We start from the raw sequence: 23,128 nt of genomic DNA, 5'->3' as shown, positions 1-23,128 counted from the left end.
TGGGGACATTTTTTGGGACATTTTTGGGGTTTTTTGGGGACGTTTTTGGGGTTTTTAGGGACATTTTGGGGGTTTTTTTTTTGGGATTTTTGGGACATTTTTTGGGACATTGTTTGCACATTTTTGGGGTCACTTCTGGAGGAATTTCGGGGTCCCTTTTGGGGTCATTTCAGGTTTTTTCAGGGTCACTTTGGGCCCATTTTGGGGCCATTTTCGGGGTCACTTTGGGGTCACTTTTGGGGATTTTTGGGACATTTTTTGGGTCAGTTTTGGGGTCACTCCGGGGACATTTCTGGGGGTTTTTTTGAGACATTTTTTGGGTTTTTTGGGGACATTTTTTGGGACATTTTTGGGGTTTTTTAGGGATATTTTTGGGGGTTTTTTTAAGACATTTTTGGGGTTTTTCGGTTTTTTTTGGGATATTTTGGGGTTTTTTTAGGGACATTTTGGCGTCACTTCTGGAGGGATTTCAGGATCCCTTTTGGGGTCATTTCGGGTTTTTTTGGAGTAATTTTGGGGCCATTTTGGGGTAATTTTGGGGTCCCTTTGGGGTAATTTTTGGGCTGTCTTTGGGCCGTTGTTGGGGCTGTTTTTGGGGTCCCTTTGGGGTATTTTTGAGCCGTTTTTGGGGCTGGTTTTGGGCCGTTTTTGGGGTAATTTCGGGCCGTTTTTGGGGTCCCTTTGGGGTAATTTTGGGGCCGTTTTTGGGGTGTTTTTGGGATAATTTTGGGGTATTTTTGGGGCCATTTTTGGGGTCTCACCGTGCTCGGCCCCGTCCAGAACAGGAAGAATCCGTCGGGATCCACCCTGAGCGTCACCGGGGTGTGGCTGGGGGGCTCCTGGGGGGGAAAAAAAAGAGAGAGACTGAGACCCCAAAGACCCCCGGAAAAAACCCGAAACCTCCTGAAAAATAAACAGAAAAAACCCAAAAAAACCAAAAAACCCCCTCAAAAAAACAAAAAACCCCCGAAAACTAAACAGAAAAACCCCAAAAAAAACCCAAATAATCCAAAATCCCCCCAAAACGCCCCCGAAAAAAATCAGAAAAATCCCCAAAAAGCCCAAAAAAACCCAAAACTCCCCGAAAAAAACCAAAATCCCCCGAAAAAAACAGAAAAACCCCCAAACCCCCCCCAAAAAAACCCAAAACCCCTCTCAAAAAAAACCAGAAAAACCCCGAAAAAACAAAAAAAACCCCGAAAAACCCAAAACCCCCCAAAAAAAACAGAAAAACCCCGAAAAAAAACCAAAATCCCCCCCCTGAAAAAACAAAAAAAAACCCAAAAAAACTCCAAATCCCCCGGGGTCCCCAAAAACTCCCCCGAAAAAAACTCAAAAATCCCCCAAAAAAATCCCAAAAAACCCAAAAGCCCCCAAAACCCCCCCAGGACCCCCCAAAACCCCCCCCAGGACCCCCCAAATCCCCCCCGGACCCCCCAAAATTCCCCCGGGACCCCCCAAAACCCCCCCCAGGACCCCCCAAATCCCCCCCAGTCCCGGGGCCGCCCCCGCCCCTCCCCCCCGGACTTTGCCCCCCATAAATCCCGGGGTGGGGGAGGGGCCGCGCCCCAAAAAGGGGGAACCCCGGGACTGGAGCCCCTCCCCCACCGCGGGGGGGAAATTGGGGGGGGGTCCCGGAGGGGGGGGAGGGGAGGGGACCCAAATTCCCGAATTTCCGAATTTCCGAATTCTGACCCCAAAATCGGGGTCAGGCCGGGAATTGGGGTCACGGGGGGGTCTGGGGGGGTTTGGGGGTCCCGGGGGGTCCCGGGGGGGTCCCGGGCGGTTCCGGGTCCGTCTGGAACTTTCCGGGTCACTCTGGGGGTTCGGGGCTCGGTTCGGTTCGGGGGTGCCGGGATCGGGTTCGGGGGGTCCCGGGGCTCGGTCCGGCCGGGCTCGGTCCGGCCCGGCTCGGCTCGGTCCGGCTCGGCTCGGTTCTGTCCGGTCCGGTTCGGTTCGGCCCGGTCCGGTTCGGTTCGCTCACCTCCTCCCAGCGGATGAACTTGCTGCCCCGCACCAGCAGCTCGGGCACGCGCGGCGGCTCCAGCGGGAGCGCGGACGGGACCGGGACCGGGACCGGGGCAGAACCGGAACCAGGACCGGGGCCCGAACCGGAACCAGGACCGGGCTCCGAACCCGAGACCGAGCCCGGGTCCGGGACCGGGAGCGGCGCCGCCATGGCGGGAGGGGCGGGGCCAAGGAGGGGGCGGGGCCAAGGAGGGGGCGGGGGCAAGGAGGGGGCGGGGTGGAGAGGAAGAGGCGGGGCAAGGAGGGGGCGGGGTCAGTATAGTGAGGGGCGGGTCAAAGAGGGGGCGGGGCCAAGGAGGGGGCGGGACCAAATGGAGAAGGCGGGGTCAAGGAGGGACGAGACCAGATGGGATAGGCGGGGCCAAGAAGGGAGGCGTGACCGGGATGGAGAGGCGGGGCCAAGGAGGGGGCGTGGCCAAAACGTGGCTGCGAATGGGAGGGGGCGGGGCATGAATAGGCGTGACCCGAGGGGCGTGCCCTCCCGTTGAACCGGAAATGGGCGTGGCTTAATTACACTATCGTATCTACGAGGGGGCGTGGCCAAATTGTGACGCCCCTTTATGGGCGTGCCCCCCCGGGGGTGGGCGTGGCCCGCACACAAAGGCGGCGGAAGCGGCGCCGGTGGCGGCGCGGGAGGGGCGTGGCCGGTGCCGGTGGGCGGGGCCCCGTTGGGGGCGTGGCCGTTTCCGGTCGGTGGTCCCGGCATGGCGGAGCCGCGCGGCGGCCCCGGGCCCCCCCCGGCCGCCCCCGCAGCCCCGGGCGGGGCCCCCGGAGCCCAGGCCGGGCCCCGCGTGTGCTTCGCGCCCGGGGCGGCGGCGGCGGCGGCGGCGGCCGAGGAGGGCCCGGGGCGGGGCCGCGGGAAGGTCACGGTGCGCTACGACCGCAGGGAGCTCCGCAAGCGGCTGCACCTGGAGGAGTGGATCCTGGGGCAGCTGACGGCGCTCTACGACTGCCGGGTACCGGGAACGGGAACCGGGAACGGGAACCGGGAATGGGATCGGTAACGGGAACCGGGGATGGGATCGGTAACGGGAACGGGAACCGGGGATGGGATCGGTAACGGGATCGGATCCTGGGGCAGCTGACGGCGCTCTACGACTGCCAGGTACTGGGAACGGGAACCGGGACCGGGAACCGGGAACGGGAACCGGGGATGGGAATGGGATCGGTAACGGGAACCGGGGATGGGATCGGTAACGGGATCGGGATCGGGTCCTGGGGCAGCTGACGGCGCTCTACGACTGCCGGGTACCGGGAACGGGAAACGGGAACGGGAACCGGGGATGGGATCGGAACCGGGAATGGGAACCGGGGATGGGATTGATAACGGGAATGGGATCGGGATCGGTAACGGGATCGGGTCCTGGGGCAGCTGACGGCGCTCTACGACTGCCGGGTACCGGGAACCGGGGATGGGAACGGGAACCGGGAACGGGAACCGGGGATGGGATCGGTAACGGGATCGGGATCGGATCCTGGGGCAGCTGACGGCGCTCTACGACTGCCGGGTACCGGGAACGGGAACCGGGAACCGGGGATTGGATCGGGAACCGGGACCGGGAATGGGAACGGGAATGGGAACGGGAACCGGGGATGGGACTGGGAACGGGAACCAGATCGGGATTGGGAGTGGGATCAGGAACTGGCACCGGGAACCGGGGTGGGATCAGGAACCGGGATAAGGGAACGGGGAATGGAAATAGGGAAGCAATTGGATCAGGAACCGGGGACAGGCAGGGTCAGGGTGACACCGGGACTGGCCCCGGGACCCCTCTGTTCCCCCCCTCCCCCATTCCGGGGGTCTCTCCCTGACCGGGGGTCTCTCTCTCTCTCTCCCTGTCCCTGTCCCGGAGCAGGAGGAGGAGATCCCGGAGCTGGAGATCGACGTGGACGAGCTGCTGGACATGGAGAGCGACGGCGCGCGGAGCGCCCGCGTACAGGTACTGAACCCACCCAAAAAAACCCCAAATCACCCCAAAAATAACCCCAAATCATCACCTGAACCGCCCTGAAAAAAACCCAAATCACCCCAAAAATAACCCAGAATCACCTCAGAAATAACCCCAAAAATTACCCCAAAATCACCTCAAAATCACCCCAAAAATCAAAAAAATCCCCCAAAATAACCCCAAAATCCCCCAAAAATCATCCCAAAAATTACACCAAAAAATCATCCTAAAAATAACCCATAAATCATCCTAAAAATTAACTCAAAATCCTCCCAAAATCCCCAAAAACCCCAAAAATCCCCCTCAAAATCACCTCAAATTCACCCAAAAATCATCCTAAAAATCACCCCAAAAATTACCCCAAAATCATCCTAAAACTCACCCAAAAATCACCCCAAAAATCCTAAAATCACCCCAAAATTACCTCAAATTCACCCCAAACCAACCCCAAAACTCCCCAAAAATCCCCAAATCCCCCCCAAATCCCCCGGGGAGTTTTGGGGTCCCCAGCCCTGACCCCGCTGTGCCCCCAGGAAATCCTCGTTGACTGTTACAAACCCACCGAGGTGAGCGGGGCCGGACTGGGGGGATTTGGGGGAATTTGGGGGAATTTGGGATTTTTGGGATTTTTGGGAACTTGGGGGATTTTGGGGGGTTTGGGTGATTTTGGGGGAATTTGGGGGATTTTAAGGATTTGGGCGGTTTTTTAGGATTTGGGGGATTTTTGGGATTTTGGAATTTGGGGGGTTCTGGGGAATTTGGGGAGATTTTTGGCAATTTGGGAATTTTGGGGGATTTGGGGAATTTGGGAACTTGGCAGATTTGGGGGAATTTAGGGAATTTTGGGGGGTTTTTGGGAATTTTGGGGAATTTGGGATTTTTGGGAATTTGGGGGGATTTTTGGGGAATTTTGGGGGGTTTGGGTGATTTTGGGAGGATTTGAGAATTTAGCGGATTTTTGGGAATTTTGGGGGGTGTTGGGAATTTCTGGGAGGTTCTGGAGAATTTGGGGAATTTGGGAACTTGGGGAATTTTTAGGAATTTGTGGGACTTTGGGGGATTTTGGGATTTGGGGGGGATTTGGGGGATTTTGGAGAATTTTGGGGGATTTGGGAACTTGGGGGATTTTGGGGGGATTTTTGAGATTGTGGGAATTTGGGGGATTTGAGTGATTTTGGGGGATTTGGGGAATTTGGGAACTTGTGGGATTTGGCGGGGATTTTTGGGAATTTTGGGGGATTTGAGGACTTGGGGGATTTTTGGGAATTTGGGAGGTTCAGGGATTTTGGGGGATTTTGTGAATTTCGGAACTTGGCGGATTTTTGGGATTTTGGGGATTTGGGGAGATTTTTGGGAATTTGAGGAATTTTTGAGATTTTTGGGAATTTGGGGGGATTTGGGAACTTGGGGGATTTTGGGGAATTTAGGGAATTTTGGGGGGTTTTGAGGGGATTTGGGGATTTTGGGGGATTTGGGTGATTTTGGAGAATTTTGGGGGATTTGGCGAATTTTGGAACTTGGGGAATTTTTGGGGATTTGGGGGGATTTTTGGCAATTTGGGAATTTGGGGGGATTTGGGGGGTTTGAGTGATTTTGGGGAATTTTGGGGGATTTGGGAACTCGGGGGGTTTTTTGGGGATTTTGGAAATTTTGGGGAATTTTTGGGATTTGGGGAATTTAGGGAATTTTGGGGGGTTTGGAGGGGATTTGGGAATTTTGGGGATTTTTGGCAATTTGGGGATTTGGGGAATTTTTGGGATTTTGGGAATTTGGGGAATTTTGGGGGGTTCTGGGTTCCTTTTTTGGGTGGGGGGGTCCCATTTTGGGGGAGATTTTGGGGTCAATTCCTGTGATTTTGGGAGGATTTTGGGGAGGATTTTGGGGGAATTTTTGGGAGGGAATTTCAGGGATTTTGGGGTTGGATCCCCCAGGATTTTGGGGTGGATTTTGGGGGTCCCGGGGGGGTTTTGGGGCGCCCTGACCCCCCCGTGCCCCCCCAGGCGTTCGTGGGGGATCTCCTGGAGAAGATTCGGGGGATGCAGAAACTCAACACCCCCCAGAAGAAATGACCCCAAATCCGGGGAAATCCCCCCAAAAAACCCGGGGGGACCCCCAGCCCCTCCCCCACCCCTTCTTGGGGACCCCTCCCCCTTTTGGGGCCCCCCCTGCAGCGATAATCACCCCCCCTCCCCCACTGGTTTTGGGGGGATTTTGGGGGGAATTTGGGGGGTTTTGGGGCTTTTTTTTTTTTTTTTTTTTTTTTTTTTTTTTAAATTGGGGGGGGGGTGGGGGGGTCGGGGTTGTTTTTATATGGGTTTAATAAAAGCAGATTTGACATTTTTGGGGGGTGCCCCCTCCCCTTTTTTTGTCGTTTTTCACCCCAAAAAAAAAAAAAATCCAGAAAATCCTTTTGGTTTAACCCTTTATTGACCCCGAAATTTGGGGTTTTCTGCACAAAAAAAAAAAAAAACCAGGGGGGACCCCAAAATCCTGGATTGGGGGAGGGGGATTGGGGGGAATTTGGGGTGAATTCCGGGGGTTTTGGGGTCCCCTAAAGCTCCGGGCGCCGCTCGATCTTCAGCAGCTCCACCTCGAAAATCAGCACGGCCCCCCCTGGGGCGGGGGGGGGGTCAGGGCCCCGAAACCCCCTCCCCAAAACCCCCCCGAGACCCCCAGACCCGCCCCAAAATCACCCAAAATTCACCCCAAAACCCCCTCCCCAAAACCCCCCGAGACCCCAAAATCTGCCCCAAAATCCCGCTGAAATCAGCCCAAAAATGGGGCTGAAATTTGTCCCAAAATCACCCAAAATTAACCCAAAAATCCCTCCCTGAAACCCCAAAAATCACCCAAAATTCGCCCCAAAAATCCCTTCCCAAAACCCCCCCGAGACCCCAAAATCCGCCCCCAAATCCTGCTGAAATCAGCCCAAAAATGGGGCTGAAATTACCCCAAAATCACCCAAAATTCACCTAAAAATCACCCAAAAATCCCTCCCTGAAACCCCAAAATTAACCCAAAATTCACCCCAAAACCCCCGAGTCCCCCAGACCCGCCCCCAAATCGCGCGGAAATCACCCCAAAAATGGGGCTGAAATTCACCCCAAAATCACCCAAAATTCGCCCCAAAAATCCCTCCCTGAAAACCCAAAATCACCCAAAATTAACCCAAAAATCCCTCCCTAAATCCCCAAAATTAACCCAAAAATTCACCCCGAAAATCCCTCCCCAAAACCCCCCTGAGACCCCCAGATCCGCCCCCAAATCCCGCTGAAATCACCCCAAAAATGGGGCTGAAATTTGTCCCTAAATCACCCAAAATTCGCCCCAAAATCCCTCCCTGAAATCCCAAAATTAACCCAAAAATTCACCCCAAAAATTCCTCCCTAAATCCCCAAAATTCACCCCAAAAATATCGCTGAAATTTGTCCCAAAATCACCCAAAATTCACCCCAAAAATGGCACCGAAATTCACCCCAAAATCAACCAAAGTTAACCCAAAAATCCCTCCCTGAAACCCCAAAATTCACCCCAAAAATATCGCTGAAATCTGTCCCCAAAATCACCCAAAATTCACCCCAAAATTCCTCCCTAAATCCCCAAAACCACCCAAAATTCACCCCAAAAATGGCGCTGAAATTACCCCAAAATCACCCAAAATTCGCCCCAAAATCACCCAAAATTAACTCAAAAATCCCTCCCTTAAATCCCAAAATTCACCCCAAAATTCACCCCAAAAATGGTGCTGAAATTCACCCCAAAATCACCCAAAATTAACCCAAAATCACCCAAAAATCCCTCCCTGAAACCCCAAAATTAACCCAAAATTCACCCCAAAAATGGCACTGAAATTCACCCCAAAATCACCCAAAATTAACCCAAAAATCCCTCCCTGAAACCCCAAAATTCACCCCAAAAATCCCTCCCTTAAACCCCAAAATCACCCAAAAATTCACCCCAAAAATTCCTCCCTAAATCCCCAAAAATCACCCCAAAAATGGCGCTGAAATTACCCCAAAATCACCCAAAATTCGCCCCAAAATTAACTCAAAAATCCCTCTCTAAATCCCAAAAATCCACCCCAAAAATCCCTCCCTAAATCCCCAAAATTAACCCAAAAATGGCGCTGAACTTCACCCCAAAATTCACCCCAAAATCACCCAAAATTAACTCAAAAATCCCTTCCTGAAACCCCAAAATTCACCCCAAAAATCCCTCCCTGAAATCCCAAAATTCACCCCAAATTCACCCCAAAAATGGCACCAAAATTCGCCCCAAAATCACCCAAAATTAACCCAAAAATGGCACCGAAATTCACCCCAAAATCACCCAAAATTAACTCAAAAATCCCTCCCTGAAATCCCAAAATTAACCCCAAAAATGGGGCTGAAATTTGCCCCAAAATCACCCAAAATTCACCCCAAAAGTCACCCAAAAATCCCTCCCTAAATCCCAAAAATTCACCCCAAAAATCGCCTCAGCCCCCCCAAAATCCCCCCATTCCCTCCCAAACCCCAAAATCCCCAAATTTTCCCCCAAATCCCCCTGGGGGGGGTCAGGACTCACCTGGGATTTTGGGGGGGGGCCCCTCGGTCCCCATAGCCTGGGGGGGGATGGGCAGGGGTCAGTGGGGTCAGTGGGGTCACTCTGGGGTCAGTGGGGTCACTCTGGGGTCACTCTGGGGTCACTCTGGGGTCACCCCAAATTTTTGGGATTTTTTGGGATTTTTTTGGGGTTTTTTTGGGCTTTTTTGGGTTTTTTTCCCACCCCGATTTTTGGGGTCCCTCCCCATTTTAGGGACCTCCCCCCCCCCAATTTTTGGGGTTTTTTTGGGTTTTCCCCCTCCCCCTCCCCGAATTTTTGTGTCTCCCCCACCCCAAATTTTGGGACCCCCCAAATTCCGGGATTCTCCCCAATTTTTGGGATTTCCCCCCAAATTTTGGGATCCCCCAAATTTCAGGATTTCCCCCCAATTTTCAGGATTTCCCCTCAGATTTTTGGGGCGGTTTTTGGGGTCACCCCCCCAATTTTTGGATTTTTTGGGATTTTTTGGGTTTTTTTTGTATTTTTTGGGGGTTTTTTTTTGGGTTTTTTTTGGTTTTTTTTCCCACCCCGATTTTTGGGGTCCCCCCCATTTTAGGGACCTCCCCCTCCCACAATTTTTGTGTCTCCCCCACCCCAAATTTTGGGATCCCCCAAATTTCAGGATTCCCCCCAAATTTCAGGATTCCCCAAATTCCAGGATTCTCCCCAAATTTGGGATTCTCCCCATTTTTGGGGCCCTTTTTGGGGTCACCCCCCCCCCCAATTTTGGGATTTTTTGGGATTTTTTGGGGTTTTTTTTGGATTTTTTTTGGGTTTTTTTCCCACCCCGATTTTTTGGGTCCCCTCCCCATTTTAGGGACCTCCCCCTCCCCAGTTTTTGTGTCTCCCCCACCCCAAATTCCAGGATTCCCCCCAAATTTCGGGATTTCCCCCAATTTTTGGGATTTCCCCCCCGATTTTTGGGGCGGTTTTCGGGGTCCCTCTCCCCATTTCGGGGTCCCCCCCCCTCCCCATTTCGGGGTCCCCCCCCCTCCCCATTTTCGGGGTCTCACCCAGCTCCGGGGGGATCACCAGTTTCCTCTTCTCCCCCTCGCACATCCTGGGGGGAGGGGCGGGGTCAGCGCGGCCGAAATCCCAAAATTCACCCAAAAAAATCCCAGAGCCCCAAAATCCCAAAATTCACCCCAAAAATCCGGGAATTCACCCCAAAAATCCCAGCCCCAAAATTTGGGAATTTCCCCCCCTCCCCCATTTTGAGGGTCCCCAGTGACCCCCAGTGCTCCCAGTTCAGTGGTCAGTGCTGGTCAGTGGTCACTCAGTGGTCACTCAGTGGTCACTCAGTGGTCACTCAGTGGTCAGTGGTCACTCAGTGGTCACTCAGGGGTCACTCAGCGGTCACTCAGTGGTCACTCAGTGGTCAGTGGTCACTCTGGTCACTCAGTGGTCACTCACCCCAGCAGCCCCTGGTCCCAGCCCTTGATGACCTGTCCAGTCCCAGTCTGGGGTGTCGGTGTGGGTCAGTGTGGGTCAGTGGTCACTCAGGGGTCACTCAGCGGTCACTCAGCGGTCACTCAGGGGTCAGTGGTCACTCAGCGGTCACTCAGGGGTCACTCAGCGGTCACTCAGTGGTCACTCAGCGGTCAGTGGTCACTCAGGGGTCAGTGGTCACTCACCCCAGCAGCCCCTGGTCCCAGCCCTTGATGACCTGTCCGGTCTCAGTTTGGGGTGTCAGTGTGGGTCAGTGGTCACTCAGTGGTCACTCAGTGGTCACTCAGCGGTCAGTGGTCACTCAGGGGTCACTCAGGGGTCAGTGGTCACTCAGCGGTCACTCACCCCAGCAGCCCCTGGTCCCAGCCCTTGATGACCTGTCCGGTCCCCAGCGAGAACACGAACGGCTGCTCCCGGCTCAGGCTGCTGTCGAAGGGGGTCCCGTCCTCCAGCGTGCCCTGCACCAGTGCGGACCAGTATGGACCAGTAAGAACCAGTACAAATCAATATGGACTGGTACAGACCAATATGGACCAGTATAAACCAGTACGGACCAGTAAGAACCAGTATGGACCAGTAAGGACCGGTACAGACCAGTATGGACTGGTACGGACCAGTACAGACCGGTATAAACCACTACAGACCAGTAAGAACCAGTACAAACCAATACGGACTGGGACGGACCAATATGGACCAGTATAAACCAGTACGGACCAGTACAGACCAGTACGAACCAGTACAAACCAGTATGGACTTGTACGGACCAGTACAGACCGGTATAAACCAGTACAAACCAGTATGGACTGGTACGGACCAGTAAAAACCAGTATGGACTGGGACTGACCATTATGGACTAGTAAGAACCAACATGGACCAGTATGGACCAGTACAGACCAATACAGACCAGTATGCACCAGTACAAACCAGTACAAAACAATATGGACTGGTACGAACCAGTACAAATTGGTATAAACCAGTACGGACCAGTAAGAACCAGTACAGACCAGCATGGACCAGTAAGAACCAGTATGGACCGGTACGGACCAGTAAGAACCAACACGGACTGGTACGGACCAGTACAGACCGGTATAAACCAGTACGGACCAGTAAGAACCAGTACAAATCAATATGGACTGGTACGGACTAATATGGACCAGTATAAACCAGTACGGACCAGTATGCACCAGTATGAACCAGTACAAACCAATATGGACTGGGACAGACCAGAAAAACCAGTATGGACTGGGACCGACCAGTATGGACCAGTAAGAACCAACATGGACCGGTACGGACCAGTACAGACCGGTATAAACCAGTACAGACCAGTAAGAACCAGTACAAACCAGTACAAACCAGTATGGACTGGTACAGACCAGGAAAAACCAGTACGGACCAGTGTGGACCAGTAAAAACCAGTACAAACCAATATGGACTGGGACGGACCAGTACAGATCGGTATAAACCAGTACAAACCAGTATGCACCAGTATGAACCAGTATGGACCGGTACGGACCAGTAAAAACCAATATGGACTGGGATGGACCAGTATGGACCAGTATAAACCAGTACGGACCAGTAAGAACCAGTACAAACCAATATGAATCAGTACGGACCAGTACAGATTGGCATAAACCAGAACACACCAGTATGTACCAGTATGAACCAGTACAAACCGGTACGGACTGGGACAGACCAATAACAACCAGTGTGGACTGGGACGGAGCAGTATAGACCAGTATAAACCAGTACAGACCAGTGCATGTCCCCAGGGCCCCCCCAGTTAACCCCAGTGTGTCCCAGCCCCTCTCCCAGTCCCTCCCAGTTTGTCCCAGTTTGTCCCAGTTTCCCCAGTATCGAGTAGTGCAGGGTCAGCCCGTCCCAGCCCCTCTCCCGGTTTGCTCCCAGTGCTCCCAGTTTGTCCCAGTTTGCCCAGTACCGAGTAGTGCAGGGTCAGCCCGTCCCAGCCCCTCTCCCGGTGTGTTCCCAGTGCTCCCAGTGCTCCCAGTTTGTCCCAGTTTCCCCAGTATCGAGTAGTGCAGGGTCAGCCCGTCCCAGCCCCTCTCCCGGTGTGCTCCCAGTGCTCCCAGTTTGTCCCAGTTTGCCCAGTACCGAGTAGTGCAGGGTCAGCCCGTCCCAGCCCCTCTCCCGGTGTGCTCCCAGTGCTCCCAGTTTGTCCCAGTTTGTCCCAGTTTGCCCAGTACCGAGTAGTGCAGGGTCAGCCCGTCCCAGCCCCTCTCCCGGTGTGTTCCCAGTGCTCCCAGTTTGTCCCAGTTTGTCCCAGTTTGCCCAGTACCGAGTAGTGCAGGGTCAGCCCGTCCCAGCCCCTCTCCCGGTGTGCTCCCAGTGCTCCCAGTGCTCCCAGTTTGTCCCAGTTTGTCCCAGTTTGTCCCAGTACCGAGTAGTGCAGGGTCAGCCCGTCCCAGCCCCTCTCCCGGTGTGTTCCCAGTGCTCCCAGTGCTCCCAGTTTGTCCCAGTTTGCCCAGTACCGAGTAGTGCAGGGTCAGCCCGTCCCAGCCCCTCTCCCGGTGTGCTCCCAGTGCTCCCAGTGCTCCCAGTTTGTCCCAGTTTGTCCCAGTTTGCCCAGTACCGAGTAGTGCAGGGTCAGCCCGTCCCAGCCCCTCTCCCGGTGTGCTCCCAGTGCTCCCAGTTTGTCCCAGTTTGTCCCAGTTTGCCCAGTACCGAGTAGTGCAGGGTCAGCCCGTCCCAGCCCCTCTCCCGGTGTGTTCCCAGCGCTCCCAGTGCTCCCAGTTTGTCCCAGTTTGCCCAGTACCGAGTAGTGCAGGGTCAGCCCGTCCCAGCCCCTCTCCCGGTGTGCTCCCAGTGCTCCCAGTGCTCCCAGTTTGTCCCAGTTTGTCCCAGTTTGCCCAGTACCGAGTAGTGCAGGGTCAGCCCGTCCCAGCCCCTCTCCCGGTGTGCTCCCAGTGCTCCCAGTTTGTCCCAGTTTGTCCCAGTTTCCCCAGTACCGAGTAGTGCAGGGTCAGCACGTCTCCCCGCCGCGATCTCTCCCCGCAGCGCTCCGGCCGCCGCCGCACCCCGATCTGCACCTTGCGCGGCTCGGCCGCCTGGGGGCGCTCGGGGGGCAGCGCCAGCGCCAGCGCCAGCAGCAGCCACTGGGGGGCGACACCGAGCACCGCAATTAACGCAATTAATTAACGCAATTAGCGCCGTTAATGAGCGGTCATTGTCACCGGAGTGACCCCAGCGCTCCGGGGATCCCCCAGCGCCCCGGCCCCGCCGCTCAGCGCCCCCAAAACCACCGCGGGACCCCCGCAAACTCCCTCACGGCCCCCCTAAACCCGCCCCAGTCCGCCCAAAGCCCCCCCGGGACCCCCTTAAACCCCCCCCAGCCCCCCCCGGGACCCCCTTAAACACCCCCCAGCCCCCCCCAAACCCCCTCGGCACCCCCCGAGCTGCCCCGACCCCAAAATTCCGCCCCAGGACCCCCCAAATCCGCCCCTCCCCGCCCCCCCCCCCCGCACCTCCGCCGCCATCGCGGTTCCCGTGGAATCACGTGATCGCCGCGGTGACGCAACTTCCGGTGGTGTGACCCCGTCACATGATCATCACGTGGTTCCGGTCACGCGGTTCCGGCCCCCGGAAGCGGAAGCGGCGGGAATGGCGGCGCGGCGCGCGGTTGCCATGGTAACGCGCGGGCCGGGGGGAGTTAATTAACCCCCAAATTAGCGCTAATTAGCGCCCCCCTGCCCCTCGCCAGCGTCTCACGTGCACGAGGAGCCCCCGGCGCGGCCGCTGCGGGGCTCGGCACGGCGTTAATTGGCGTTAATTAGTGCTGGGGGAATTGGCGGTGCTGGGCGGTAATTAGTGTTAATTAAGGGGCACGCGATGGGCCCGCGGCTGCTGGACACCGATCGGCACTAATCAAGTTGTCAATATTTTCCTAGTTTACAATGAGCGTTGTTTAACGGCCTAATTAGCAATAATTATGAGCTAATTGGCATAAATTAACAGCTGATTTGTTGGTAATTAGTCCCCGATAATTCTCTAAGCAGAAGATTAATAACGGCGTTATTAATAAACATTACCAACATCAATTAACAAGCTTTAGGAACTTTAGGGTAAATTATAGCTCAAGTAAAGGCAATTAACGCCTTAATTAGCAGTAATTAAGAGCTAAATGTGTGGGAATTGCTGCGTTAATGGTAATTAATGTCCTAATTAACGGTAATTAACTCCGGTCACGCTAACAATCGCCAGCTGTGGATTTTCAGCATTAATTAGCGGTTAATTTGGGGTTAATGAGTTGCTAATTAACGGCGTTAATTGGGGCCGCTCCCACAGGGGCCCCGGGCCGCGCCCCCCCCGCGCTGGGCCTGGGCCTGGAGGGGCCTCAGCACCAGGTGAGCCAAAATAACCAAAAATACCCCAAAAACACCCAAAAATACCCAAAAATATCCAAAAACCGACCCAAAAATACCCAAAAATACCCTAAAATACCCAAAAACTGACCCAAAATACCCCAAAACTGCCCCAAAATACCCCAAAACTGCCCCAAAACTGCCCCAAAATACCAAAAATACCCAAAAATGCCCCAAAAACACCCAAAAATACCCAAAAATACCCTAAAATACCCCCAAAACTGCCCCAAAACTGCCCCAAAATACCCAAAAACTGCCCCAAAATACCCCCACACGGTCCTCAAATACCCAAAAAATGCCTCAAATGTCCCAAAATGTCCCCAAAATACCCCCAAAATACCCCAAAACTGCTCCAAAATACCAAAAAATACCCAAAAACTGACCCAAAATATCCCGAAATACCCCAAAACTGCCCCAAAATACCCAAAAACTGACCCGAAATACCCAAAAATATCCCCAAAATGCCCCAAAATACCAAAAAACCTCCCCAAAATACCCAAAATAACCCAAAATGGCCCAAAAAATACCTAAAAACTGCCCCAAATACCCAAAATGTCCCCAAAATACCCAAAAAATTGCCCTGAAATATCCCAAAATCCCCAAAATATCCCAAAAAACCCAAAAACGGCCCCAAAATTACCCAAAATCTGCCCCAAGATGCCTAAAAACTGCCTCAAAATACCCAAAACTGCCCCTAAATAACCAAAAACTGGTCCAAAATACCCAAAACTTCCCAAAAACACCCAAAAACTGCCCCGAAATACCCAAAAATTGTCCCAAAATACCCCAAAATATAAAAAAAACTGCCCCGAAATGTCCCAAAATACTCAAAATACCCCAAAAACTGCCCCAAAATACCAAAAAATTGCCCCAAAATACCCAAAAATACCCTAAAACTGCCTCAAAATACCCAAAACTGCCCCCAAATGTCCCAAAATACAAAAAAAATAGCCCAAAACTGTCCCGAATTACCCCAAAATACCAAAAAATACCCCAAAAACTGCCCTAAAATTCCCAAAAACTGCCTCAAAATGTCCCAAAATATCCCAAAAATACCCAAAAACTGCCCCACAATGTCCCAAAAACCCCGAAAATTCACCTGGGACCCCCCCAAAACCACCCCAAAATTCACCTGGGAACCCCAAAATTCCCCAAAATCCCCAAAATATCCCAAAACTGCCCCAAAATCCCCAAAATTCACCCCAAACTCCCCCGGCCCCCCAGGCGGGGCCCCCCCGACCCCCACTCGGTGCTCGGGGTCCGCCCCGGAGCCTCCGCCCGGGAGATCCGAACCGCCTTCCTGGAGCGCTGCAAGGAGGTACTGGGGGAACTGGGGGGACTGGGGGGGACTGGGAGGGACTGGGAGGGACTGGGATGGGAGTGGGAGGGACTGGGAGGGACTGGGATGGGACTGGGAGGGACTGGGAGGGACTGGGGGGGACTGGGATGGGACTGGGAGGGACTGGGGGGGACTGGGATGGGACTGGGAGGGGACTGGGACGGACTGGGAGGGACTGGGATGGGACTGGGAGGGACTGGGGGGGACTGGGATGGGACTGGGAGGGGACTGGGAGGGACTGGGGTGGGACTGGGATGGGACTGGGATGGACTGGGATGGGACTGGGAGGGACTGGGGGGGACTGGGATGGACTGGGATGGGACTGGGATGGGAGTGGGATGGACTGGGAGGGACTGGGATGGACTGGGGGGGAACTGGGAGGGACTGGGAGGGGCTGGGATGGACTGGGATGGGACTGGGATGGAACTGGGATGGGAGTGGGAGGGACTGGGATGGACTGGGACAAACTGGGATGGGACTGGGAGGGAGTGGGAGGGACTGGGATGGACTGGGATGGGACTGGGAGGGGACTGGGAGGGGACTGGGATGGACTGGGATGGGCTGGGAGGGACTGGGATGGACTGGGGGGGACTGGGAGGGACTGGGAGGGACTGGGAGGGACTGGGATGGACTGGGGGGGACTGGGATGGACTGGGAGGGACTGGGGTGGGAGTTGGATGGACTGGGATGGGACTGGGAGGGACTGGGATGAACTGGGATGGACTGGGATGGGACTGGGGGGGACTGGGATTGACTGGGAGGGACTGGGGGGGAACTGGGATGGACTGGGATGGGACTGGGATGGACTGGGCTGGACTGGGAGGGACTGGGACGGGACTGGGAGGGACTGGGAGGGACTGGGACGGACTGGGATGGACTGGGAGGGACTGGGGGGGACTGGGACAAACTGGGATGGGACTGGGATGGACTGGGATGGGACTGGGATGGAACTGGGGGAACTGGGATGGACTGGGATGGACTGGGACGGACTGGGACGGACTGGGACGGACTGGGATGGACTGGGATGGGACTGGGATGGACTGGGATGGACTGGGGAGGGACTGGGACGGACTGGGATGGGACTGGGATGGACTGGGATGGACTGGGATGGGACTGGGATGGACTGGGATGGGACTGGGATGGGACTGGGAGGGACTGGGACAAACTGGGGGAACTGGGGGGAGCTGGGGGGGATTGAGGGGAACTGGGGGGAACTGGGAGCGCTGGGATGAACTGGGACAAACCGGGGTGAACTGGAACAAACTGGGATGACCTGGAACAAACTGGGAGCACTGGGAACCCCCTCGGACCGTACCAAGTATCCCGGGGGGGGGTCCCGGTATTTTGGCGACCCCTCCCCCGTTTTTGGGCCCCCCCCCCCCCCCAGGTCCACCCCGACGGGGACCCCTCGGACCCCTCCCCGTTTTTGGGGGGCTGTTCCCCAATTTGGGACCCCCCCTCCCCCCCAGGTCCACCCCGACGGGGACCCCTCGGACCCCTCCCCGTTTTTGGGGGGCTGTTCCCCAATTTGGGACCCCCCTCCCCCCCCCAGGTCCATCCCGACGGGGACCCCTCGGACCCCTCCCGCCACGGCCGGTTCCTGCTCCTGGCCGAGGCCTACGCGGCGCTGAGCCCCCCCCGGGCCGCCGGGACCCCCCCCCGGGACCCCCCCGGGCCCGCCCCGAGCCCCGGGACCCCCCCCAGGTATCGGGGGTGGGGAGTTTGGGGGGTCCTGGGGGTATTGGGGGGTCCTGGGGGGGTTTGGGTGTTCCTGTGTATTTGGGGAGGTGGCCCTGGGGCGTTTGGGGGGGTCCTGGGGGGGGGTTTTGGGGTGTGGGGGGTGGTCCTGGGGGGGTTTTGGGGGGTCCTGGGGGTCCCATAATTTGGGGAGGGGGCTCCTGGGGATCTTTTATGGGGTCTCTAAGGGGTTTGGGGGATCCTGGGGGTTCCCATGGATTTGGGGAGGGGGGGTCCTGAGGAGTTTGAGGGGTTTGGGGGCGTCCCTGAGGGTTTTGGGGGGGTCCTGGAGGTCCCGTGTATTTAGGGAGGGGGTCCTGGGGGGTTTGAGGGGTCCTGGGGCAGTTTGGGGGGGTCCTGGGAGGTCCCATGGATTTGGGGAGGGGGTCCTGGGGGGGTCTCTGAGGGTTTTGGGGGGTCCTGGGGGGTTTGGGGGGTCCTGAGAGGTCCCATGGATTTGGGGAGGGGGCTCCTGGGGGGTTTTGGGGGTTCCTGGGGGGTTTGGGGGGTCCTGGGGGGTCCTGTGGGTTTGGGGAGGGGGTCCTGGGAAGGTTTGGGGGGTCCTGGGGGTCCCACGGGTGCCGTGTCCCCCCCGCCCGTGCCAGGTCAGAGCAGAACCGGCAGAACTGGGAACGGAACCAGCGGAACTGGGAGCAGAACCAGCGATACTGGGAGCAGAACCGGCGATACTGGGAGCAGAACCAGCGTTACTGGGAGCAGTTCCGGCCCCCCGGGACCCCCCCCGGGACCCCCCCCGGGACCCCCGCCCGCCCCTCCCCCCGGCAGATCCTGGGGCTGCTGCTGCTCCTCATGGCCCTGGGGGGGCTGGTGCACGGGCTGGCCTACAGGTGGGACCCCCAAAATGGGGAGGGGGGATCGAAAAATGGGGAGGGGGGCTTCGAAATGGGGAGGGGGGACCCCCAATGGGGAGGGGGGCTTCGAAATGGGGAGGGGGGATCGAAAAATGGGAGTGGGAACCTGAAAAATGGGGAGGGGGGACCCCCAAATGGGGAGGGGGGATCGAAAAATGGGAGTGGGGGCTCAAAAAATGGGGAGGGGGGCTCCAAAATGGGGATGGGGGCTTCAAAATGGGGAGGGGGTCTCGAAAAAATGGGGGTGGGGGCTCTGAAATTGGAGATGGGGGCTCAAAAAATGGGGGTGGAAACTTGAAAAATGGGGATGGGGGCTCGAAAAATGGGGATGGGGGTTTCAAAATGGGGATGGGGGCTCAAAAAATGGGGATGGGGGCTCGAAATTGGGGACGGGGGCTCCAGAAATGGGGAGGGGGGCTTCGAAATGGGGAGGGGGGATCGAAAAATGGGGGTGGGAACCTGAAAAATGGGGATGGGGGATCCAAAAATGGGGAGGGGGGGCTCTGAAAAATGGGGATGGGGGCTCGAAATGGGGAGGGGGGATCGAAAAATGGGGAGGGGGGCTTCGAAATGGGGAGAGGGGATCGAAAAATGGGGCTGGGGGCTTGAAAAATGGGGAGGGGGGTCGAAAAAATGGGGAGGGGGGGCTTCAAAATGGGGGTAGGGGACCCAAAAATGGGGAGGGGGGCTCTGAAATGGGGATGGGGACCCGAAAAATGGGGATAGGGGCTTGAAAAATGGGGATGGGGGCTTCAAAAATGGGGATGGGGGCTCGAAAATGGGGGTGAGGGATTGAAAAATGGGGCTGGGGGCTTCGAAATGGGGAGGGGGGATCGAAAAATGGGGAGGAGGGATTGAAAAATGAGGGTGGGGGATTGAAAATGGGGAGGGGGGATCGAAAAATGGGGGTGGGAACTTGAAAAATGGGGATGGGGACCTTAAAAATGGGGGTGGGGGCTTCGAAATGGGGAGGGGGGATCGAAAAATGGGGGTGGGAACCTGAAAAATGGGAGTGGGGGGCTCTGAAAAATAGGGATGGGGGCTTCGAAATGGGGATGGGGGCTTGAAAAATGGGGAAGGGGGCTCGAAATTGGGGACGGGGGCTCTGAAATGGGGAGGGGGGCTTCGAAATGGGGATGGGGAACCTGAAAAATGGGGATAGGGGCTTGAAAAATGGGGAGGGGGGCTCCAAAAATGGGGAGGGGGGCTCGAAAATGGGGCAGATTTTGGGGTGAATTTTCCCGGATTTTGGGGCGGATTTTGGGGCGGATTTTGGGGCGGATTTTGGGGTGAATTTCCCGGATTTTGGGGCGATCTTTGGGGTGAATTTCCCGGATTTTGGGGCGGATTTTGGGGCGATCTTTAGGGTGAATCCCCCCGCATTTTGGGGTGAATTCCCCAGATTTTGGGGCGGATTTTAGGGTGAATTTTCCCGGATTTTGGGGCGGATTTTGGGGTGAATTCCCCGGACTTTGGGGCGATCTTTGGGGTGAATTTCCCGGATTTTGGGGCGGATTTTGGGGTGAATTTCCCGGACTTCGGGGCGGATTTTGGGTTGAATTCCCCCGGATTTTGGGGTGAATTCCCCGCATTTTGGGGTGAATTTTGGGGTGAATTTCCCGGATTTTGGGGCGGATTTTGGGGTGAATTTCCCGGATTTTGGGGCGGATTTTGGGGTGAATTCCCCGGATTTTGGGGTGAATTCCCCGGATTTTGGGGCGGATTTTGGGCCGATCTTTAGGGTGAATTTCCCGGGATTTTGGGGCGGATTTTGGGGTGAATTCCCCGCATTTTGGGTCACTCTTTCCCCCCAGGTACGTGGCCGGGGCTCACGCCGCCTTCCTGGACCGGCAGGACCGGGAGCTGCGAGCGATCTACGAGAGAGCGCGGAGCCGGTGCGGGGGGCGGGGGGCCCGGGGCGGGGGGCGGGGGTCCCGGTGCGGGGGGCGGGGGTCCCGGGGCGGGGGGCGGGGGTCCCGGGGGAGGGGGCGGGGGGGCGGGGGTCCCGGGGCGGGGGGCGGGGGGGCGGGGGGTCCTGGGGGACTGGGGAGGGGTCCCGGGGGGGTCCTGGGGGTCCTGGGGGGGTCCCAGGGGGTTAAAGGGAGTTTGGGTGGGGTCTGACGGAATTTAGGGGGGATCTTTGGGGACTTGGGGACATCCTGGGGGTCCCCAGGGGAATTTGGGGAGGGGTCCCGAGGGGGTTTAGGGGGGTCTAGGGGGGTCTCAAGGGGGTTGGGAGGGGGTTTGGGGGGTCAGAGGGGTCATTTGGGGACTGGGGGGGGTTCTTGGGGTCACTCGGGGGGGTCCCTGGGGAGGGGGAGGGGCCTGGGGGGGGTCTCTGTCCCCTCCCCCCGTGACCTTTGACCCCCGGCCCTTAGGGCGGGGACGCACGAGGAGGTTCTGAGGAGGCTCCGGGCGCGGGGGAGGGGCCGGGGAGGGGGAGGGGACGGCGAGGGGGGAGGGGAGGGGCCCTGACCCCCCCTTTCCTCCCCCCGGACCCCTCCCCCCACCCCCTTCCCCTCCCCCCGCCGCCCCTCCCCCCACTCCGCGCTCCGCCGGGAGCTCCCAGGTGAGTCTGGGGGTGGGGGAGGGGAGGGAATCCCCGGGGGAATCCCTCGGTGGGGGGAGGGGAGGGAATCCCCGGGGGAATCCCTCGGTGGGGGGAGGGGCGGGAATCCCCCGGCTCTCCCAAGCCCCGCCCACTCCGCGCTCCGGCGACGCCCCCTCTTTTTCGCGCCCATTTTTCGACCACGCCCCTTCTCCCTCACGATTTCCCCGCCCCTCTGGGCACGCCCCCTGCGCGCTCCTATTGGTTTAGCTCGGCCCCGCCCCTCCTTCCCGCGCCTCTGATTGGTCCCCGCACCTCACGTGACCGCGGTCCCTCAGGAGCGGCCGCCATGTCGCGGGCGGCGCGGGCGGCGCGCTCGGTGCGGGCCGGGCCCGGCGGGTCCCGCTCAGCCCCGCCGGCAGCGCCCAGACCCGTCCGCATCCTCATCCCGGCCGGCGGCGCCGCTCCGGGGCCACCGCTCGGGCCGGTGCTGGGGCAGGTCCGGCGAGTTTTATGGGGAACGGGACGGGTTTAGGGGTGTCCCGGTGCCCCCCCCCCCAGGCCCGGCCCGACCCCTTTCCCGGTGTTTCCTCAGCGCGGGGTCTCCATCGCCGCCTTCTGCAAAGATTTCAACGAGCGCACCCGGGATATCAAACCCGGGGTCCCGCTGAGGGTCCGGCTGCTCGTGCATGTGAGTGGAGGGGGGCACCGGGACCCCCCCCAGCCCCCAGTGACCCCTCAGTGACCCCTCAGTGACCCCTCAGTGACCCCCCTGTGCCCCCCCAGCCCGACCGGACCTACTCGCTGACCATCGGGACCCCCCCCACCTCCTACTTCCTCAAGGCCGTGGCCGGAGTGGAGAAAGGATCGGGCAGACCTGGTCAGGGGGGATTTTGGGGGTCCTGGGGGGGGAATCTGGGGGGGCTGGAGGGGTCCTGAGGAGGAATTTGGGGATTGTGAGCGGGGATTTGGGGTTTTGGGGGGATTCAAGGGGGCGTTGGTGGGGGTTAAGGGGATTTTGGGGGGTTCCGAGGGGGGTTCGGGGTCGCTGACCGCAGCCCCCAGGCCACGAGCCGGCCGGGGTGGTGTCCCTGGCGCAGCTGTTCGAGGTGGCCGTGGCCAAGCAGAAGGACCCGGCCGTGAGCACCCGGGGGACGCCGCTGCCCGCCCTGGTGGGGTCCCTGGTGGGCTCTGCCCGCAGCCTCGGCCTGCTCGTGGTGCCCAGGTGGGAGAGACCCCCGCTCCGAGCCCTGAGACCCCCAAAAACTGACCCGAGACCCGGCACTGAGACCCCCCAGAACAGCCCCAAAAACTGACCCGAGACCTGGCCCTGAGACCCCCAAAACCCGGCCCTGAGACCCCCAAAATCTGACCCAAAACCCAGTCCTGAGACCCCCAAAACCTGCCCTGAAACTGACCCCAAACCAGTCACTGACCCCCCCAACAAACTGCTCGTGATTCACCCCAAAACCAACCCCAAAATCAGCCCCTGACCCCCCAAAAATCAACCCCAAAATCAGCCCCTGAGCCCCCAAAAATCAGCCCCAAAATCAGCCCCTGACCCCCCAAAACCAACCCCAAACCCCCCTTGACCCCCAGGCTGACCTTTGACCCCCCCAGGCTGACCCCTGACCCCCCCGTGCCCCCCAGGCTGACCCCCCAGGCCGTGGCCGATGTCCAGGCTGACCTTTGACCCCCCCTGCCCCCCCCCAGGCTGACCCCCCCAGGCTGACCTTTGACCCCCCCTTGACCCCCAGGCTGACCCCCCAGGCCGTGGCCGATGTCCAGGCTGACCTTTGACCCCCCCTTGCCCCCCAGGCTGACCCCCCAGGCCGTGGCCGATGTCCAGGCTGACCTTTGACCCCCCCTGCCCCCCAGGCTGACCCCCCAGGCCGTGGCTGATGTCCAGGCTGACCTTTGACCCCCCCTTGACCCCCAGGCTGACCCCCCAGGCCGTGGCCGATGTCCAGGCTGACCTTTGACCCCCCTTGCCCCCCAGGCTGACCCCCCAGGCCGTGGCCGATGTCCAGGCTGACCTTTGACCCCCCCTGCCCCCCAGGCTGACCCCCCAGGCCGTGGCCGATGTCCAGCGCCGGCGCCGGGAGCTCGAGGCGGCCGCAGCCCCCCCGGAGGGGCCGGAGGATGAGGAGGGGGGGGCCAAGAGGAACTGACCCCTCCCCAAAAACCCCAAAAATCTGCGGGGGGACCCCCAGAGCCCCCCCCAAATAAAGAGAGCTCCTCCCCCA

At 58.0% G+C, this 23,128-nt stretch overlaps 5 protein-coding genes and 1 long non-coding RNA gene across 7 annotated transcripts in view; 4 read left to right on the top strand and 2 right to left on the bottom strand.

Annotated features, from left to right (window-relative positions):
• Positions 1-2,179, bottom strand: part of PLCB3 (phospholipase C beta 3) — a 48,287-nt gene extending 46,108 nt beyond the window's left edge. The window contains 2 exon segments of the mRNA XM_033083500.1: positions 762-839; positions 1,985-2,179. Of these exon segments, the coding sequence (XP_032939391.1) occupies positions 762-839; positions 1,985-2,179 (273 nt within the window).
• A 553-nt stretch (positions 2,180-2,732) lies between these two features.
• Positions 2,733-6,104, top strand: PPP1R14B (protein phosphatase 1 regulatory inhibitor subunit 14B). The gene is made up of 4 exons (XM_033083499.1): positions 2,733-2,984; positions 3,885-3,968; positions 4,511-4,543; positions 5,978-6,104. Exons 1-4 carry the CDS (start codon positions 2,733-2,735, stop codon positions 6,044-6,046), a joined length of 438 nt encoding a protein of 145 aa, XP_032939390.1. The 3' UTR covers positions 6,047-6,104.
• A 281-nt stretch (positions 6,105-6,385) lies between these two features.
• Positions 6,386-13,561, bottom strand: FKBP2 (FKBP prolyl isomerase 2). 2 transcript variants are annotated; one of them, XM_033083449.1, is made up of 6 exons: positions 13,490-13,556; positions 12,974-13,120; positions 10,356-10,468; positions 9,575-9,621; positions 8,544-8,580; positions 6,386-6,590 (listed from the first exon to the last, which is right to left on the bottom strand). In XM_033083449.1, exons 1-6 carry the CDS (start codon positions 13,499-13,501, stop codon positions 6,401-6,403), a joined length of 546 nt encoding a protein of 181 aa, XP_032939340.1. In that variant the 5' UTR covers positions 13,502-13,556; the 3' UTR covers positions 6,386-6,400. The 2 variants fall into 2 exon arrangements, with proteins under 2 accessions (XP_032939340.1, XP_032939341.1); XM_033083450.1 differs by having other exon boundaries at positions 6,529-6,597; positions 8,552-8,580; positions 13,490-13,561.
• Positions 13,544-17,792, top strand: DNAJC4 (DnaJ heat shock protein family (Hsp40) member C4). Its single transcript, XM_033083498.1, has 5 exons — positions 13,544-13,652; positions 14,310-14,368; positions 15,611-15,704; positions 17,278-17,429; positions 17,774-17,792. The coding sequence occupies exons 1-5, from the start codon at positions 13,626-13,628 to the stop codon at positions 17,790-17,792; spliced, it is 351 nt and encodes a 116-aa protein (XP_032939389.1). The 5' UTR covers positions 13,544-13,625.
• Positions 17,793-18,225: 433 nt separating this feature from the next.
• On the top strand, positions 18,226-20,789 carry LOC117009335. The gene is made up of 3 exons (XR_004420464.1): positions 18,226-18,310; positions 20,149-20,229; positions 20,713-20,789. It is a non-coding gene; the product is annotated as an uncharacterized LOC117009335 (long non-coding RNA).
• A 442-nt stretch (positions 20,790-21,231) lies between these two features.
• Positions 21,232-23,128, top strand: MRPL11 (mitochondrial ribosomal protein L11). Its single transcript, XM_033083497.2, has 5 exons — positions 21,232-21,381; positions 21,478-21,573; positions 21,669-21,762; positions 21,948-22,107; positions 22,942-23,128. Exons 1-5 carry the CDS (start codon positions 21,232-21,234, stop codon positions 23,051-23,053), a joined length of 612 nt encoding a protein of 203 aa, XP_032939388.1. The 3' UTR covers positions 23,054-23,128.

This window comes from Catharus ustulatus, chromosome 32 (genome assembly GCF_009819885.2).
Source record: "Catharus ustulatus isolate bCatUst1 chromosome 32, bCatUst1.pri.v2, whole genome shotgun sequence".
Taxonomy (NCBI): domain Eukaryota; kingdom Metazoa; phylum Chordata; class Aves; order Passeriformes; family Turdidae; genus Catharus; species Catharus ustulatus.
Note: the sequence above shows the minus strand (reverse complement) of the source record. Positions and strands in the feature narration are given on the sequence as shown.